Here is a 19,934-nt window from a genome sequence, read left to right as displayed (position 1 = left end):
TACTCCTCTCATAGATAACTGAAGCCAGGAAGTTAACCCTAAGGCTATACCCTTGGAAAGCTGAAGAACTAGTACAGTACTCTGAACCCTGGTCTAGGCACACCGCAAGATTGTGATACTAACCTCTATTGTGTTTTTTCTTCCCTCCCTCTTCAACTTCAGAGCTCAGGATGTTTTTTAAATTGTGGTAAAATACAAAGCAAAACTTAGCATCATAACTATTTTTAAGTGTACAGATCAGTGGCATTCATATTGTTGTACAACCCATATCTACAGCCAAAACTTCATTGTTATCTAACAAAACAAATCCTGAACCTCAAAAAAAACCCACTATTGTCTCAGCAATTACCTTGTACTTTGTCTTTGTGAATTTGACTAATCTAGGCACATCATATATTGTGTGGAATCACAAATGTGTACTTTTTTAACTGGCTTATTTCACTTAGTAAAATGCCCTCAAGGTTCATTCATGTTGCATCCTGTGTCAATTTCATTTAAGGCTGAATGTATTCCAGTGTATGGATATACCACATCTTGTCATGTGTTCACCCTTATAATGAACACTGAGGTGGTTTCCACCTTCTACCAACCATAAATAATGATGCTCTGTGCCCTTTCTTCTCTTTCCTTTACTTATATTCAGTACCTACCATCCTGTCTGACACAGCAGGAACAGAACACAAAGACCATCCTTCCATTTTCAAAAGAGCATTTTAGAAAATTAGGTGGAATAGGCTTTCAAATTTGATTTTTAAATCAATAGATATTAATGCTATTATACTTGTCATAATGGAGGTAACTATGTGTCCATGCATTAATTGTATTAACATACATTTAATTGTATTAACATATATATAATTTAAGTGGACTATAAATCAATTTAACAAAATTCTATATGAGTCTATTTTTTTTTTTTGGTTTTTTTTAGAGATAGTCTCACCATTCAGCCCACTATGTAGCTTTGAACTCATTATCCAGTCCAGGCTCTAGCCTTGAACTCAGGACAATCCTCCTGCCTCAACCTCCTGAGCGCTGGGATTACGGGAATGCATCACCACGCCCAGAAATTCTTTAAATTTTTAATCAAACAGACCAGAACTGCCACATCCAAAGGAGTATTTTCCTGACAGGCTCAGAGCCTCTACTGTGTTTTTACTGATCACTGAGAACATTCAAAGCTCAACTAACTCCAGAGGACAACAGCTTGTGAACAACCACACAACACTGGTAACCATATCTGGAAATCAACATTATTTTTAATACCAGTAAGTCAGTAAATCTCTACCTCATCCAGGTTTTTTTCCCCTAAACGTTTGGTTATTTCTAAAAGACAAAGCCTCTACAAGAGAAAGGTTTCTAAGCATAATGACATTGCCACCATAGAAAGCAATCAAAAGAATGGACATCAGATCTGAAGTTCATTTCAAGTCAGCTTCAGATGAGGTGATGGTGAGCTATAGCTTTCTCATACCTCTCCCCAAAGCAGCAATTCTGAAAGAAACAAAATTCATCATGCTGGTCATAACAATCTATCCCATTTTAAAAGCACTGCCACCAGCTTGGTGTGTGAAATTTGTTGTGGTCATACACGTGGTAAAGTTACAATTAAAAGAACAAGCAGATTGATAGCAAAGAAACAGTTTCTGGCTGAGGAGACATTCATTTTCCTTGTTTCACAAATAAACATTAGCCCTCCTTAGGGAATAAATGCAAATTTAAAATGTGATTAAATCTGATGAGATGAAGTAAAACAATTCATCTCTTTTCAATGTACTAAAACCTCTTTAATGTTTATTCACAAAACAAATGAACCACTGAAAATCTCAAGGTCAAAAGACTACTGTGTATGGATGAGTCTCTTCCTCCCCATATCAGATACTGGTCTCAATATTCACTCAGACAGTTACAAAATGGTCTGTATTTGTTGCCTGAGGATCAGAATCTTCAGATGAAATCTATGATATTATTTTCTTTTCTAAAGGGGATAAGACTGAAACCAAACAGACCTAGTTTTTCTCCCCTGATTCACTGCTATCACTTTTGAAAACCACCTGCTCTGCTCAATCTCAGATGAAGGATGGAGAGTCACATTTGCCCTCCTCCCCATTAGCAAATATGTATGGGTCTTGATGAGATTGTGAATAAAACCTTGTGAGTTATCTGGAGGAATGAATAAAAGCAAATTGCCTTTTGACATAGGAAGGCAAGGGCAGAAATATATATATATGGCCGAAATTACAGATAACATTAAGATATTCAAAAACAAGCCTGTCTTATCAGCTTTCACATTCATCAGTGTTGCTTTGTTGTTGCTCCACATTAACATCTTGAGCTAAGCCTCTGCAAGCAGGTGTAATACAAAAGAAATGAAATGCAACATTTCATTATCTCCTGACAAGGGCTCCTCATTCCATAGATCTAGGCAAGCACCAGAGGAAACAGATGGGCTTTCCACTGGTTATCTAAGCCCACAGCCTCGCCAAAAATCACAAGAGAAGATAATATTATACTAAAGGTGGCTGCTGATGAAGAAGATCCATGGCCTGGAAATAGGAGGAGAAGGAGAAGGAGGAGAGTCGTCCCGGTAGAATTTAAACCAATTCAGTAACATTTGTTGGGTACTTGTGGTATGCCAAATTCCATCTTGGAAACTGTGAGGTAAGTGAACATAACATTCAACCTTTGTTTTCAATAAGAGCAATTTTGCAAATATACACTCAACCAGCAATTGCACGCATAAAAGAAAAATAAAAATGGAGGATCCAAAATAACCCGTGCTCTCAAAGCTTTCTATTTGGATTTGTAACTTTTAATTTGGCTCAGTGTCAGATCCTATTTTCAGCAGAACCACTTTTGATACTTAATTGATGATGCATAGTAATAAATACCTACGAACTCACTATTTCAATTAGTAGACTTAATAGTATTGTTCCCAGTCCTGTTTCCTTGCTATCTTTACCTCAAATTATCTAGTTTTCTTTCCCTTTATTCCTTAGTTTTTCCTTATAGTTGTATCACTTGCAAATCCTTCAGCAATACTGTTCCTTTTGTTTCAGAAACTCAGACTATATTTTGTTCATATTGTTCTCCAAAGCACCATGAACAATGACACCTAAGTTGGGCATCATAGGAAATGAGGTGATATGTTCCATGAATATTTCACCTGGCTAGTGGAGCTATCCTGGGGTCTGGTGTAAATGGCCAGAGCACATGATGTAAGATAGTTAAATATGGTACAATTTGTACGGTCAAATATTTTCCCCTCTCACTGTCCCCATGATACCATTTCTAGGCCACAATATGAAGGCTGGTCTCCAAACCAAAGGACCTGAATTTCTTGGTGTTGAAGCGATTACAAGGTTTTTGTTTTGTGGCACTTGGCACTGAGTTACATCCCCAGCCCTTTTTATTTCTATTTTGAAACAGGGGCTCACTAAATTGCCCAGGCTGGGCTCTAACTTGCCATGTTTCTGCCTCTACCTCCCAAGGGCTAGGAATACAGGCATGTGCCACTATGCCTGGCTAGAAGTCCTTTAAATTCATACAGAAGGCCTCTAGATGTTATTTCTCTTAGGATTTCATGTCACAGTGTATTTGAGTTTCATAATGGCAAAAACTCTGAGAAAAACTTTTCAGGATAGGCTTCATTCCTCTCCAAACATCAGCAAGGATAAGAAAAGCTACAGGGTCTGTGTCATTATTAAAAGTGTTTAAAGGAGGGCAGTAAGCATGGCACAGTGCAGCATGCCTGTAGTCCCAGCTACTCAGATCACTTGAGGCCAGGAGTTCAAGGGTGTCACAAGGAGGATGCATATAGGCAATAACTTATGAGCCAGTGAATACATTTTAAGAGGAGAATTATGAGCCATTAATCTCGAACTCATATAGGTAATTTTGCTCATTCTCACAGGTAAATTAGCAAGATATCAGCAGTACTCATCCATGTCCAGGTCCAGACAACTTAAGGACTTCCTCCTTTTGTCAAATTTAAAATGCCTCTAGGCTGTGGGGCGGGGCCTATGCAGCCACCCTTGTGCCTCCTTGTCCCTTAGTGCCAGGTGAACATCGAGCAGGCCACTGGCACCATGAAGATCTGGACTTTGGAGCACGTATTTGACCACCCCTGGGAAACTGTAACAACAGCTGCGATGCAGAAATACCCAAACCCTATGAACCAGAGTGTGGTTGGAGTTGATGTGCTGGACAGACATATAGATCCCTCTGGAAAGCTGCACAGCCACAGACTTCTCAGCACAGAGTGGGGACTGCCTTCCATTGTGAAGTCTATCATTGGTGCAGCAAGAACCAAAACATATGTTCAAGAACATTCTGTAGTTGATCCTGTAGAGAAAACAATGGAACTTATATCTACTAATATTTCATTTACAAATATGGTTTCAGTAGATGAGAGACTTATATACAAACCACATCCTCAGGACCCAGAAAAAACTGTTTTGACTCAAGAAGCCATAATCATGGTGAAAGGAGTCAGCCTCAGCAGTTACCCTGAAGGACTGACGGCAAGCACGATATCTTCCAATGCTAATAAAGGCCAAGAAGCAATGGAATGGGTAATAGATGAATTATTGCTATGTGTACTTAAGAAGATCAAGAGATCTGCTAGCTTATTGCATGATAGATGCAATTGCTTCTCTTTTTTTGGTACCGGGGATGGAACTCAGGTCCTTGTGGTTGCGAGACAGGCGGTGTAACCACTGAGCTAAATCCCCAGGCTGGTAATACATGAATTAAATGCTGAGACTGAAGAATTGGGAGCTTCAGCAAGAGGAAGCATAAGGACACCAATGGTGGTGGCCGCATTTGTAGAGAAGAAATGATAAGGAAAGTTGATATACAGCACCAGGTCCCCCAGGTCTCTCCAAGCTGACAGTATATTTATTTGTTATCTAAAAAACACAACTATATTTTAGGTAGAATTTTTTTTGATAAGCTAGAGTGAGGCTATGTGATTTTCATCAAAACAAAGATACAGGGGTTTAAATCAGAGGGATCATCTGATGTTAGTATGACTTGAAATGACTAATGGTTAGGGTTCCAGTATTTATGTGAAAATGTAACCATTTTTTAAAAAGTACTTGGAAAAAATTGGTATTGACAGTGAGTCTTCTTAAGGTAGAGTGTTAAAGCTTTTTGGGCATTGGGACTTCACCTGGCTGTGGACCAACCCCAGAACAAAGCAGAGCCGCCCCTTACATACACACAGTTGCGCTGCTGCTGCTGCTGCTGCTAACTAGAACTATGCCTGAGGAACTCCTTTTAAAAGAAGAAACTGTGGCTCCTAGGGCAGTGAAGCTCAGCTGGTCCCAGCACCCAGAAGGAAGCTCCCCTGCTGCCATCCCAAACTCCTAGGGCACAGAAGTTGAGCCGCGTGGGCACCAGAAGCACCCGCCGCCCCCTGCAGAAATGAGAAGACACATAAACAAGCCTCAAAAACAGACTTCCAGATCACCTACAGCAACCCCAAAGGGAAACGAGATGGAACACTCTGATACTCAACCACCTGGACTCTTTGAACTGGCAACAAAAGAGGATCTGGGTGGGCCGGGGATTTGGCTCAGTGGTTTTGCCGCCTGCTGCGCAAGCGCAAGGACCCGAGTTCAATCCTCAGTACCAAAAAAAAAAAAAAAGAGGATCTGGGAAAAATGAAATCAGAAATAATTACTCAGATAACAGCAAAGATTTTGCTCATGGTGCAAGACATGATTAATAAATCTAGAGAGGACACAGATAAAAAAATAGAGGATCTGAGGAACATGATGGAATCCCAACATAGGAAACAAATGGAATCCATAAAACAGATACAAACAGATTTCCAAGAGATTGAAAACTCCACCGAAAGTCTCTGCAGCAGAATGAACCAATGTGAGGATACAATTTCACATATAGAAGATAAGATTGCAATTAGTGAGGAGGAAAAGAAAAATTGCTTTAAAATTGTAAGGGAACATGAGAAATCAATCCAGCAGCTGCTAGACGATGCAAAGAAGAATAACATAAGACTGACTGGAGTCAACAAAGAAACAGGAGAGAGTGCAGATGACATTAAAAAATGTTCACAGAAGTGATGGCAGAAAACTTCCCAAGGAGGGGAAAAGAACTTGACATACAGATAAGTGAGGCATATAGGACTCCAGCTAGCTATAACCAAAAAAAATCTACACATAGGCATATAATAGTTAGGATTCCAGAAATCCAACAGAAGAATAAAATTCTATAAGCAGCGAGAGAAAAGAAACAAATCACATACAAAGGAAAGCCCATCAGAATCACAGCAGACTTCTCAATGCAAACCCTCAAGGCAAAGAAGAGCTTGAAGTGATGTATTTCAAGCCCTAAAGGAAAACAGCTTCCAACCCAGACTGATGTACCCTGCAAAACGATCTTTCAAAATTGATGGAGAAATAAGATGCTTTCATGATAAAGAGCACCTCAGGAACTTCATGAATACCAAACCGGCACTCCAAAACATTTTAGACAATACCCTAGGAAAAGACAATGAGGATCACAACCCCAGGAAACCCAGCAGAATGAATCCACTGGGCGTGACAAATTAAATGCAAAGGGGGAGAATCCAACAAAAAGAAAAAGTCATGACAAGGCTTTTAAAACTTTTGACTTCATCCCCCTAATTAGTGTATAAGTCAATCTTATTATTGTATGGATTAGTATTTTTCTGATTCTAGAATTGCACACCATTCCTTGTGCTACACTGGCTATTCATCATCTTCTTATGTCTACATTTTAATTGGGTTGTCTATTAATGAGCTCTAAGAATTCTTTACATATTCTGGTCATAGGTTATATGCATTGTAAATATGGTCTGTTTAAGGACTACTTTTCATTTTAATGATATCATTTAAAGTTCTAAATTTTGAAGGAATCTCATCAATTTTTTTCTTTTATACATCATGGCTTTTGTATCCTAGGTAGTTCTTGCCTACCCTGAATTCATAAATATTTTCCCTTATAATTTCTTCTTAAAGTTTTACACTTTTAGGCTTTCTTATTTAGGTTCATAGATCCCTTCAAGTTATTTTCATGTATGGAAAAAAAGGGTTGAGGTTAATTTTTTATATATGGATACCAGGTGTTCTAGTGCCATTTGCTGAAGACACTATCTCTTCCTCGGCTCTTGAATCGAGTTTATATTCTATAAAATGCTAATGTTAAATAATCTTTCAAAACTCAGTGGACCATATATGTGTGGTTCTATTTCTAGATTCTCTGTTTTATTCAAATGATCTATATGTCTTTCCTTACACCAACACTGCCTTGATTACTGTAGCTTTAGATGAAGTCTTAAAATTAGGTACTAAACATCTTCCAACACTGTTTTTTTTTAACTTTTCTAGGTCCTTTGTACTCCTACATAACTTTTAAATTTCAATATCCAATTCTTCATTTATAGCAAGTATACACAGACCTGAATTTTTATATATACCTTGTGTTTTCTAATCCTGCTAAATTCAAGTACAAGTTCTAGGGGCTCCTAGAGATTTCTTAGTATTTTCTCTGTAGATGATCATTTCGTCTACATATAAAGATTTTGCTTCTACCTTGCCAATCCTATCCTAGTTGTGTCATTTTATTGCCAGACTATTTTGGTTTAGACCTATGTTTCAAAGTCTAATGGACAGATGAAGAGTAGGCATATATGCCCTTGTTCCCCACTTTAGGGAGAAAGCATTGTATCGTCTCCATTCATAGAAGCAGTTTTTGTTGGAAGTATGGAATACATGTCTTTGATCTGTTGAGAAGGTTCTGTTCTACTTCTAGTCTCCTGATAGCTTTTACCATGAACAGCTGTAGAATTTAGCCCAATACTCTTTCTCCAACTAGTGACAGGATCATATGGCTTTTGCCTTTCCTCTGTTAAAATGATGACTTCTGGGGGTTGATCTTCCAATGGTGAACCAACACTGCCATCCCTATAACAAAACCACTTTCTACATCCTGCCAGATCTGACTTCCAATAGTTTGTTTTGTTAAACAAATTTCTATCTATGTTCATACTTTTTTCTTCTATTATCTTTATCCAGTTTTAGGATTAGCACAATGTTGAGTTCCTAAAATGAGGGGAGAAGTGTTCCTTCTTTTCTCTGCTTTAATTGTTTGATAAAATTTATCAGTTAAAATGTTTATGAGCCTGCTGTTGTCATATAGGTAGGTTTTCAAGCTAGGAACATACTTTATTTAATAGGTGCTATTCAAATTTTATATTTTCTCCAGAGTTAGTTTCATTAATTTGTCTTCCAAGATACTTCCTCGAAGTTGTCAAACTTATTTCAAACAAGATTTTTGTAATATGCTTTCTATATCCTTTCAAATTCTGTAAAATCTGTGGTAATGTCTCCTAGATCTTAATATTGTAACTTTAAAAAATGTATAACTGATATTGTGTAACAGGAAGAAAAGGTCTAAAAGAGCAGGGGAATTGGGAGGGGTAGGGGAAGGGAAAAAAGGAAAAGGAAAAAATATAAGAAGAGGAAAAAAATGGAAACAAGGTCTTTGCAAATAGGGAAGGGTGGAGGGGATGAAGGGAGCACAAGGGAAGAGGAAAAAAAATAAGAACCAAGAGACTCATGTAATGGTACAAGATCCCAATGATGAATGTAACTGTATTGTATACCTAAAATGTACCAATAAAGTTAATGGGGGGGGGGGAGATCGCCAATAGATGAAAATGTCCAAGTTTTCTGTTCCCTAGTTCACTGCCAAATATATTTTGAGTTGTATATGATGAAATGTAATTGAAATAATTGACCTTAGCAAGTGTTTAAAAAAATCAATCACTTAGGCCATAGATGAGGAGGGGAGGCCATTGATCAATGACCTCTGGGCCACTAGCAAAATTCCAGAATAATAAAAGAATCTTCAAAAAATAAAAATAAAAGAAGAAACTGTGTAATTGTAAAAGACATTAATTTGTGGAAAATAACTTGCTCTGCTAGAAACCACAGTGATTTGATTTGTTACTTAAATGATATTTTTGGAGTGAAAATTATCACTGAAGTAATATATGACTCCAACAAAAGTATTTTATTGTATTTTTAAAGAGTACTGTATTGGTTTACCAAAAGTTTTATAACTTAGTAAAGGGATTACCTTCCTTGGGTTTGTACTTTATGACTTAGCATGCTGTACCATGGGCTGGTTATGCTAACTAAAAAAATAAAGTCATTATCTGAGTTTTGCAGCACTCTTAAACAGTTGACACTTAAACAGAAGAACAGCTGTTCATATCTTTTAGCATTTCACATCTGCTTAATTTATAAATTGCCAAGTGTCAAAATCATGGTTTGTAATTGCTAAGGCATAATACGTCCAGTTATTTGAATATAATTACTTTTTGAGGCAATTGTGACCACAAAACATTTTTACATGAGGAGCTGTACATCATTTGAAATTAGTCAAATGATGTCTTGATCTCAAGCATAAATCTCAGTTACTTAATGTTTTTAATACCATGGAGCCACAGTGGAGGTGTGGGGGTATTGGGGGAGAAAATTTAGTTACTAATGGGGGAAATGGAATGGTCTACATTAAGTAAATTGCACTGCAGGTTTTATTTATTGGAAATCCTTATTTTGGATAACAGAGTGGTTGCAAGTGGAAAACAATCCAGAAAATGTATTTTATTTAGTATTTTGTACCGGGCAGTTAACCACTAAATGATATCTTTGATACTTGGAAGTGCTGTATACCATTTTTGTTAAAAGGTGATTAGCTTTTGCTTTTTTTGGTTCAGTTTCCTATAAAGAGACCAGTTAATACATATAAACCACAGAAACAGTACCAAACTTTTAAAATTAGTGTTTTTCCACTTAAAATATTATGTGGCTTAAGAATTCTTAGGACATTTGTAAATTATGTTAAATTCTAATGAAGTTTCTGTCAACTTTTTTGTAACCAAAAGTGATTCTAAATACTTGATTCATGGCTTCTATTAAAATATAAACAAGTTCATAGAAAGTTCATTGAAAAGGACTAAACTGGAATAAAGTGTTAAATTATAGCTATTAAAAAATGAAAAAATAAAATGCCCCTGATTGGAGGATGTTTCTAAACAGCACTCATAAATCCCTTGATGAGCTAATGCTTTGGGTCATGGAACAGTTCTGGTAAAGTTCTCTCCTCAGGTTCCAAGGGAGAGGCCAAAGCAAACAATGAAGTGAAGAGGATGCACTCATCTCCCATCAAATGCCTGTCCAGCCAAGTGAGGCAGAGTACAACTATAAACCTGAAGACCTCTGGTAAGGGTGGAGATGGGAGAAGACTTCCAGGAGTCTCATACCTGGTTCTCTGGTCGTAGCCCCAAAAGGAAGCAAGATGCCCATGCAACATCAAGCATGGTAGGAAGGAAGATGCTTTTCACAGTTGGTCTTTGAAGAAATGGAGGCAGGGAAAGTGGACCAAGGCCCTGTACTGTGAGACTTAGTAACTGACTTTTTGCTCCTTGCATTTCACATACACTGTTTAAATTTTGCCTTTAAAAAAAAAAAGTGAACTCTTTTTGAACTACCTGGCCTGAGAAAGGCCAATAGCAGGAGCTGAGCCTACATTTGGCACAGAGTTTTAAGCACCAGGATGTCCACAGGGCTAGGTGTGGTGGCGACAAAAGTATGAAAAGCAGCAAATTCTCAGAACAAGCTGCAGGACTGGACCATTTGTCCTTTCTACACATCCTTTCTCTCTTCTGATCTAGCGGGGGTTTCTCCGATGCTGGGGAAGTGAGAGAACAGCGCTAGATAAAAAGGACCTTCCAGGTTAGGCCTTCTTTTATGCACAAATGATGTTCCAGACCCACCATCAGGGGACAGAGACTTCACAAAAGGCAGCAAAGCAGTGAGCAGAAACCAGTCGGCTTTGGGCATACCATATAAGCCAAAGGTCCCTCACTTGTAAATGGAGATGACAGAAGTATCTACATCAGTCACAGTGGTGTTTAATGAGCTGATAAATGGTACAAAGAAATGACCTGTCACAAAATCTCAATAGCAGTTCTCATAACCAGGGGATTTTTTTACTTTAGAATTCAAAGACATATGAATGCAGAAAAAAAAAGACATGTGAATGCAGACAAAGAAAGTTGGAAAATACATGTCAAAGTACCTTATTTAAAATATTTTTGCTAGGTGCCACAGTGCAGGCTGATAATCCCAGCTACTCTGGAGGCTGAGACAGGAAGATCCCAAGTTCAAAGCCAGTCTAGCCAAGTCTGATGTCTTAGGTCTGGTGACTCAGTGAGACACTGTCTCAAAATAAAAAATTTTAAAGGGCTGGGAGATACAGTTCTGTGGTAGAGTGTTTGCCTAGCATGCACAAAGCCCTGGATTCAATCCCCCAGCACCATCAAAAAATGAAAAAGAAAAAATACTTAACCCAAATATTTTCTTTCTATGCTTTCCCATCTCTACAAAAATAAGCAGTTAGATGGGGGGAAAAAAGCTATAAGTAATGCCAGTTAATATAAATAGGAAATACAAGGAAAAGTATACATGATATCCAGCATATGAAAAGATGCTCAACCTCCCAATAGAATTGGACTTTAAAATAATCATGAAGCTTTTACTACAAATAAGGCTTAAAAAGAGGAACAATGACCAGAGCTTGGAAAGGTGGAAAAACAGGTGGACAGGTTTTTTTCTGAATGTTTCTGAAGACTGTAGATGTGCACACCAACAATTCCACCTTTGCAAATTTATCCTGAAGAAATAATGAAATGAGGTTACAAGAATGTTCTGTGCCATTTTTTATTATATTAAAAAAATGGAATCAACCTAAATGTTCATCAAAATGAGAACAATTAAAAAGCATTATGGCACTCTCATACATGGTCATATTATGCAGCCATTAACAACAATAAAATTGCCTGTATAGGCTACAAAGGGAGAAAATCAGCCATAAATTAAGTTTTAGAATAAACCCACCACCAGCAGCCCATGCTGGAAATTGAACCCATGGCCTTTGGACTGAGCTACATCCCCAGCTCTTTTTATTTTCAAGGCAGAGTCTAAACTGCCAAGTTGCTCAGGCTGGGCTCAAACTTTCAATCCTTTTGCTCAGCCTCCCAGAGTGGTAGGATTATAGTCATGTGCCGCCATCCCAGACTGATCCCATATACTTTTTAAATACATACTGTATATATATAATCTAAAGCAGCTTCGCCCAGCAGAAATAAAATGCAGGGCTGAGGGTGAGTGTCAGAGGCAGAGCACTGGCCTAGCATGTGCCAGGCTGAGTTCAATCCTGGCATTACATTAAAAAAAAACAAAACTACAAGTGTGAGTCACACATGGAACATTAAATTTTCTAAGAACCACCTTAGAAAGGTGAAATGAATAAAATATTCAGCCCAGTAAAATTATTATTCAACATATAGCTGATATTTAAAAAGTACAAATGAGATACTTTACATTCATTTTTCTAAGTCTTAGAAATTTGGTGTACATTTTACTCTTACATCCCAATTTGCTCCAGCCTCATTTCAAGTGCTCAGTAGCATATGTGGTTACTCTATTGGACATCTCAGGTTCAGAGAATATACATAATAGTAGCTGTCTGAGACTAGGATAGAGACTTTGTTTTCCTGCAGTGTATGAATTGTTTCAATAATCATTCCTATTCGGGGGGGGGGGACATTGTGAAAAATGCTTTTTAATTTTCCTTTAAAGCTATGATAAAAGACCAGAATGTACAGCTTAAGTTTAAAACTTCTTTCAAACTACTTTTGTTGAGGGGTGGGAGGCAGGAACCTTTTCTTCCATGCCGTGGCTGCCCATAGCTCTGGTAGCTACGTGTTTGTAGCAATCTATCACTACCTCACTCACCAAGTACCCCTGTGATCAATGCACTGAGAGAAAAGAACTCCGGCCCCATAACAGTGACTGCTGCCCAGTACTGTGACTGAAGAGAAAGCAAGCTAATGCACAGGGGCCAAGAACACACAGTGTGCCAGACACAGTACATGGAACAAATCACATAACCCTCCAATAATCTTCCCATGATACAGGTAGCACCCCCCAAGTTTTCAGATAAAGAAATCAAGACACAGAAAGTATCTGCTCCAAGGTGTCATAACAGAGAGCCTTAACCACAATATCCAGGGCAGTTCACATCAAGATCATAACCGCAAAGGCCAGGATTACTCATACCAAGGCCATGCTCTTACTAATACGATGCTAGAAGACAACTGCGTTTCCTCAAAGAGAAGCAAATTCTAAACATCTTTTATGTCCAAGAACTCCAGATCCCAACACTACCCCTTTATACTTATTCTGATAGCTCTAAATTATTTCCATTTATACAAACCAACATCATCCCAATTTCAACTCTTTTCCCTCATAATCAAATACTGTAGTTGAGTTCTAGTCTCATTAATCTCTAGGTAAGTATAAGAAGTATCACAAGCACATCTTACACCAAGATCTTAGCTTATACAGTAAATTCCATTCTTCAATAAAAGGAAACTGGCAGATTATCATCTTAATCAAGGAATCAAAGTGACCCTATCAGTAATGAGACACATCAATATCACATATTTCCTGAAATGATGCACACCATTTATGATGTGCCCCAACACACACACACACACACACACACACACACACACACACACACACCCCACACTGGGGATTAAACCCAGGGCTTCTCACTGAGCTAAATCCCCAGAACTTTTTATTTTGAGACAGGGTCTAAGTAGCCCAGGCTGGCCTTGAACTTGCAATCCTTCTGCCTCAGTCTCCAGAGTAGCTGGGATTACAAGCAAGAGCTACCATGCCCTAGTTCTAGTATGTTCTTACCAAAAATTCACAACTTCCATCTAAGCCTGAGAAAACATCAGACAAGCCTAAGCTGAGAGACATTCTACAAAATAAGTGACCAATAATCTTAAAGTGCCATGGTCATAAAAGACAAGGGAAAAAAAAAAGAAGAAACTGTCATCAATAGGAAGAGATCAGAGGGCTACGTGTTAAAAGCAACATGGGATCCCAAATGGGATCCTGGCCTGAAAAAAGGATATGAATGGAAAATGCGTGACATTCCAATAAAGTCTGTAGACTAGTTAATAGTATATTAACTTTGATTTCCCAGTTTTGATAACTACACTTTGGTCATATGAAGTGTTAACATTAGGGGGAGTTGGGAAAAATATGCACAGGAACTAGGCTATTTTTTACAACATTTCTATAACTCTAAAATTACTTCTAAATAAAGAGTTTTAAAAATAGTACTATGATTACCATTCCCAAATACACTTAGATCATCACTGCCCTGATGCTTAAATTTACTCTCCCTATCAAACCCTTCTGACAGTATCCTCCTTCCCATCTCCTGTATTCAAACCTTATTCTTTCTTTCTCCCAATCGTATTCATTTTTCAAGGCCCAATCATGCCCCATGGCTCTAAGGGAAGCTCTTGCCATATTACAGCCCACCAGACCAACACTTCCTTAAAGGGCCTGTGACTCCCAGCATCTGCACTCCTCTCATGACTCATGCATCATCTTATATTGTCAGTTAACTCTGTATATTTAGGTTTTATCACTAAACATATGGGAGGCTCCCAAAAATGTTTGATAATGGCCTCTGTTCTCCATGCAGCCTTGCAGCCTAAGAGTGGGGTTGGGGGACAACAAGACATCAGATAAACTACCAAAGGAAGGCAGAGCAAGAGCCCACTGCATGAGCACAAGTAGAGGCAGTCAGATATGCCACGGTGAGGAACTTCATGAAAATGTGGGAATTCTGAGGATTACCAGCAAGGTTAAGGAAGGCTGACTGAGTTACAGGCCACCTGAGAAAGGGGAGCAGAGGAGAAAGGGAATCAGAGCTAGGGAAATGCAAGACAGCAAGCTAGGAAAAAGGTGAGAGTAGGACACTGCTCTAGGCTCACTTGGGACCCTAGAGAGGCCAAAGATCTCGAATTGCTAGACACATGCTCCACCAAGCCACTATGAGTTATGGGGTAATTTGGGTTTCAGAGTCAGATCCTGAGATGAGGATTCTTGCCCAAAAGATTTGTTGGGCAGTGTTCCCAGGAAAGGCTAATAGGGAGTTGGGAAGTGGGACAAGGAAAAGAAGCCAAGCAAGGGTGTAACGCTGAAGAATGCCCCAAGCAGAGTAACTCTAGCTCGGCCTTGCTGAGAACTGTGAAAACACTGCAGATCATGCTTTAGAGTTGTCCCATTTCCAAAGTTGGGGGATAGGAAGCTAATGTTTTAATACTCCAATTATTTATGGGCTTCTCTCTTTGCATAAGATGTAAACTCCCAGGCAAAGATGGGAAGTACTGACAAAGTGACACAGGATCTGGCTACTGGCAGTAATTGCCAAGACAGTGTGAAAGAAGAGAGTAAAGGGGAGATGAAGGGGCAGTAACAGCATCCCCTACCATGGACTGTCAAATCCTCATGTCTTTAACCCTGTGGAGGTCACAGGGCAGGTGTTACTTCTTATCAATATACAGTTACGGGTTGAGGATTTAGCTCGGTGGTTCCGCTGCCTGCCTTGCAAGCACAAGGTCCTGAGTTCGATATCCGGTACCAAAAAAAAAACAAAACAAAATACCAAATCCAATATACAGTTATAAGAAGAGTCTGTTTGCATGTCTTAGATTAGCTGTGTCCTCCAAAGGGTTGACATCATCTTTATTTTCCAAATAAAGAGCATCACTCAAGACCCAACAGTCAAAGACTGAATGAATCATCAGTCCCTCCAATGGTAAGGGTAGATAAAGAGAAAAGAGGTGGCTTTTGCTGCCTTAGAAACTGATACTTGGGGAAAACCTACTTATCGGAGTCATGAGTGAGGGAAAATTAGAGGACATCTGCCCAAAGTGCAGGGGTTCTATTTTTTCAAAGGATTGGTACCCAAATCAACACTCTTGATAAAGGCCTCTGTGTTCAAGCCTGCCATATACAGAATGTACCTACCAGTAAAGTAACCTCCTAGCAGCATTCAAAAATTCACTGTGGGAACTGCAGTGAGGTTGGGGTGGACAGTGGGATGGAGTGGCTCAGTAGAGAGTGCTTACCTAGTATGTACGTGCAAGGCCTGGACCTTGATCCCCAGCACACAAAAAAATAGATAAATAAAAAATTAAAGACCAACAACAACGCTGCTTGGACACCAGACACTACTTGCCAGTTAAAAGCCAAATGAGAAAAAGGATTATATGAAGGCACTGGTTTCAGTCTGATGACTTCCCAGTTGCTGTTGGCTAGAATCCAGAATAATCCTCTGCAGAGTTACACTATTCAACCTGAAAGAGGTTATATATTTTATATTTTTTAAATCAGGCTATTCATTCTTTGTAAACACTATAATCAAATTATATTCACCAAGCTAGCACATGCTTTGGCTTCTTTCCGGGACCTGTACATATTAAGCCCACATTGTTTACTTTTAGGTTGCAAGTTAAGCACTAACACTTGCCACATACACACCGCTTATGACAACAGGGCCCATCCTGGGCTCCACCTTTCTGGGACAGTGAATGAGGCCGACTCACCTTGACATCACCCTGAAAGTGTCTGGCACAGACCTGGATTTTCTTTCTCTGTACTCACTACAAAAAAAGTAATTTCTCTAAGGTGAGATGCTTGGTCTTCTGAAAACAGGGATGTCTTTGTTAATGGGAAGTGCCCTTTGCCAGTGACAAAAATCAATGTCCCCCCTCACCCGAAGTCACACAGCATATGAGCCTGCAATTGGAGAGAGCAGATAGAGCAGATCAAGAAAACAGTAAACAAGAGAAAGAAAAATATCTTTTCTTGGGTAACTAAGAAGACACTAATATACTAATCCCTTACCTGGAACAATTTAATATTCACACGCTAATATATACTGTATACTTAAATGTTTCATATTGCAATAATATCATCCAAATATATCCCTCAAGCAAAAAGTCTGATCAATAAAAAGCTTTGAAATTTCCATTCCCAAACACATAAATTTTGTTGGCATAATTGATAATTTCCATCATGCATAATATATTAAAGTGCATCCCTGGACCCAGTGTTCATCACATTAGAATAGCTCACTAGCAGGTTAAAAATAAAAGGGAACATTGGTTATTTCAGTAATATACTAAACATGAACAAATCATCTCCAAGAAGCAGTGAATTTGAGTAGCAGGCCCAATTTCTCTGTATAATTTATGAATCATATACACACTGATAATCCAGCCTGGCAAGTGGGGTTATAATGGTTAGGAAACAACACTATTGTTTCTCATAGTAAGGTCTAAGTGTGTTTCACTCTGCCAGAGAATAACTGCTCAAAATACGAGCCTGGAACCCACTGCTTAGATGTAAAATCTCAACTTTAGATTCAAAGGCTGAAAAATGATTAAGAACTGGAAACCCATTAATAGGGCAAGATGCGGTCCAACAGCCCTAGGGAAGAACTCTAATATTCACTTTGGTTTAATTATGCCAAACCAAAGAAGCTACTTTTGAATGCCTTGGGTTGCCTTCCAAGACCTTTCCATGGTGACACCAATTTTATTCTCCAAAACAAGAAAAACTATGCTGAAATCCCTTGAGTTCAGACTACCACTAATTCATCATTCCTAATAGTTAACATGCAATAAATGCATTTGTTTCTAACTAAAAAGCAAACTATTTTCCCCCTGAAAGTGCTCTATCTTTTAAAAGCAATCCAGTGTGTTTTTCAAAAAAACTAGAGTTCCAAAAATAAGATGTATTCAATAGTCCATTAGCTTCATACCGTATATGATAACTAAATATTGTCTGCTACAGGACTTTGTAATACACCGCGCTTACGTTTTGTTAAACCACTTATTTCACTTAGGAACACAGGTTGCATCTCCATGCACTTTGCTGGAACACGGCTCCAGCTCTCCACACTCGGTTTCAGGTTTTTCCCCCTTGCCTCACTGGTTTCCAGCGTTCATACGCAGTTCCTGACAATCCGATTCAGGGAAAGAACTGCAAGCGGTAGCTTTGAAGGCTCCTGGCCACACATCCAAAGGAAACAGGGGAAGTGCGCTTGCTTTCCCAAAGTCAGCCTTGCGGGAGTTCACGCCCCGGATCGCACCTTCCCACTTCTCACAGACTCCGGCCCCTCGGTGACAGTTACGAGGTGGGGAGTGCCTGGTGGTTTCAAAGGTGGTCTCCGCAGCAGCTAAGGCCCTGCCTCCAACCACATGACAGCCTCCTGGACCACATACGAGCGTCAACCCATGCTGGTCCAGTCCCTCTCCTTGAGAAAGGGAAATTTTTTAAATTCCTGAAACAGAGAAGGGCGGGCAGCCTGACGAGCCGAAGGGCTCCCCCAAGCGCTGGACAGCAGCGAGCGGTCGCCAGGTGAGGACGCGGAAGTTGCTCTTCCCACCCCGCCCAGACATGTCGGCCCGGGCCGGCGTCTCCGGAATCACAGGCTCACAGACACAGCGCGTACACGCGCACACACACAGCCTTCTGCCTGGAGGCGAGCGCACAGGGCACTGCCAAACATGTCCTCGCCGCCTGAAAAGACGAACAGGAAGACCAGGCATCGGGATATCCGAAACACTTTTTGAGTGGGCACGGGGCAAATGCTTAAAGGCCCTTCCCGGCCCACCAGCCCCCCGCGCGGCCGTGGGCGCTCGGGGAAGCGGCCGCTGCTCCCCTAACTTTAACCTCAGCACCTACCGCGGAACCCAGGCGTCTCCGCGCGGGCCGCACCTGTTCCTGCTTCTGAGCCCGAGCCCCGCGCGCCCACTCTGACCTTGAGGACATCCTGGAAACCCACGCCCCGCACCGGGCTCACGGCTATCCCACCGCTCCTCGCAATGACTGAAGCCCGTGTGGTACCCGCCCACGGAGGGCGCCTCCAAATGCCCATCACCAGCAAATCCGGAATGCGCTTCCCCAGAGATCCCCGGAGCGCCTCTCCCTCACAGCCTGCACCCCTCAACCAGTCCCGCACCCAAAAAGTTCAGGGCCCCCCTGGGCTGCCACGCAGGAGGGAAAGGAGGCCCGCGGCGCTGTGGGGCACCTGGGGAGCGAGGACTGCGCTGACCCGCCAGGTGCCACCCTGGGGTGTGAGGCCGGCCCCCGCGGGTCGGGGAACTCACTGCAGCGAGGGCGGCGGGGGGGGGGGGGGCGCGGGGGCGGCAGGAGCCGCGGTGCTGAGCCGGGCTCCCGTACCGCCAAACTTTCTCCGCCGCCGAAGTTAGGGGCGCCGAGGACTGAGGAGCGAGTCTCCCGCCTCTCCCAGCTCCGGGGCGCCTCACCCGCGCCGCCCGCGCCCGCGGCCGCACTCACCTGGCTGTAGAGCTCGCCCACCGACATGGCCCGGCCCCGCGCCCACGCCTCGCGGGCCGCCGCGCTCCTGCCTGCCCGGGACGGCGGCTCCCCGCTGCCTCGCTGCCCCGGTGGCTCTCAGTCCACGGCCAGCCCGCCTGGCGCCATCTTCCTGGACCGCTCCGGAGTTTCTCCCTTTCGCCTGCTCCTCCACCCCGACCTGCCCAGCCGGCTTCCTGGAGGCGCCGCGGCCGGCTTGCTCTTGGCCGGCACGACCTTTACTCCCGCGGCGGCGCGGCTGCGGCCGAGCAGGAGTTGCGGGCGGGAAGGGGAGAGGCCGATCTGCGCCGCTCCCCGCTCAGGTATGGGGAGGAGGTGCGAGCGCCCCGAGGAGGGCGAGCCAGGGAGGGAGGACCGGCGCGTCTGTGCCGTCGCCTTTGAGCCCTCTGCACCCCCGCAGCCACAGGGTCCTCGGGCCGGGGGCGGGGCCGGCGAGGAGCGGCGCCCTCTGCTGGACACGGGGCGCACTCTGGCACAGGTGTGTGCCTGCCGTGGGCACCTGCCGCACCACACTGGTCTTCCACCCAGGCTGTGCTCCACCGACGATGGGCAAGGATGCGGGGGAGTCAGGAAAAAAGAGGAGAAGTGACTGCAGAGGAA

General features: G+C 41.6%; 2 protein-coding genes across 5 annotated transcripts in view; one reads left to right on the top strand and one right to left on the bottom strand.

The window, feature by feature from the left end:
• The window catches only part of Myo5b (myosin VB), a 385,932-nt gene extending 366,199 nt beyond the window's left edge, over positions 1-19,733 (bottom strand). Inside the window, exon 1 of one of the 4 annotated variants that reach the window (XM_013075970.3) lies at positions 19,296-19,733. In XM_013075970.3, coding sequence (XP_012931424.1) covers positions 19,296-19,322 — 27 coding nt within the window. In that variant the 5' untranslated portion in view covers positions 19,323-19,733. Of the gene's footprint in view, positions 1-18,680; positions 19,093-19,295 lie in introns of those variants that run through there. The other 3 variants (XM_087192987.1, XM_087192980.1, XM_087192984.1) reach the window with 3 other exon arrangements.
• LOC147830085 (PRELI domain containing protein 3B-like) lies at positions 933-4,838 on the top strand. The gene is made up of 2 exons (XM_087193009.1): positions 933-4,570; positions 4,736-4,838. The coding sequence occupies exons 1-2, from the start codon at positions 4,086-4,088 to the stop codon at positions 4,836-4,838; spliced, it is 588 nt and encodes a 195-aa protein (XP_087049135.1). The 5' UTR covers positions 933-4,085.
• Positions 19,734-19,934: the final 201 nt, after the last annotated feature.

This window comes from Heterocephalus glaber, unplaced genomic scaffold (assembly GCF_053883595.1).
Source record: "Heterocephalus glaber isolate CG9 unplaced genomic scaffold, H.glaber_assembly_v1.0 deba00000331, whole genome shotgun sequence".
Lineage (NCBI taxonomy): Eukaryota > Metazoa > Chordata > Mammalia > Rodentia > Bathyergidae > Heterocephalus > Heterocephalus glaber.
Note: the sequence above shows the minus strand (reverse complement) of the source record. Positions and strands in the feature narration are given on the sequence as shown.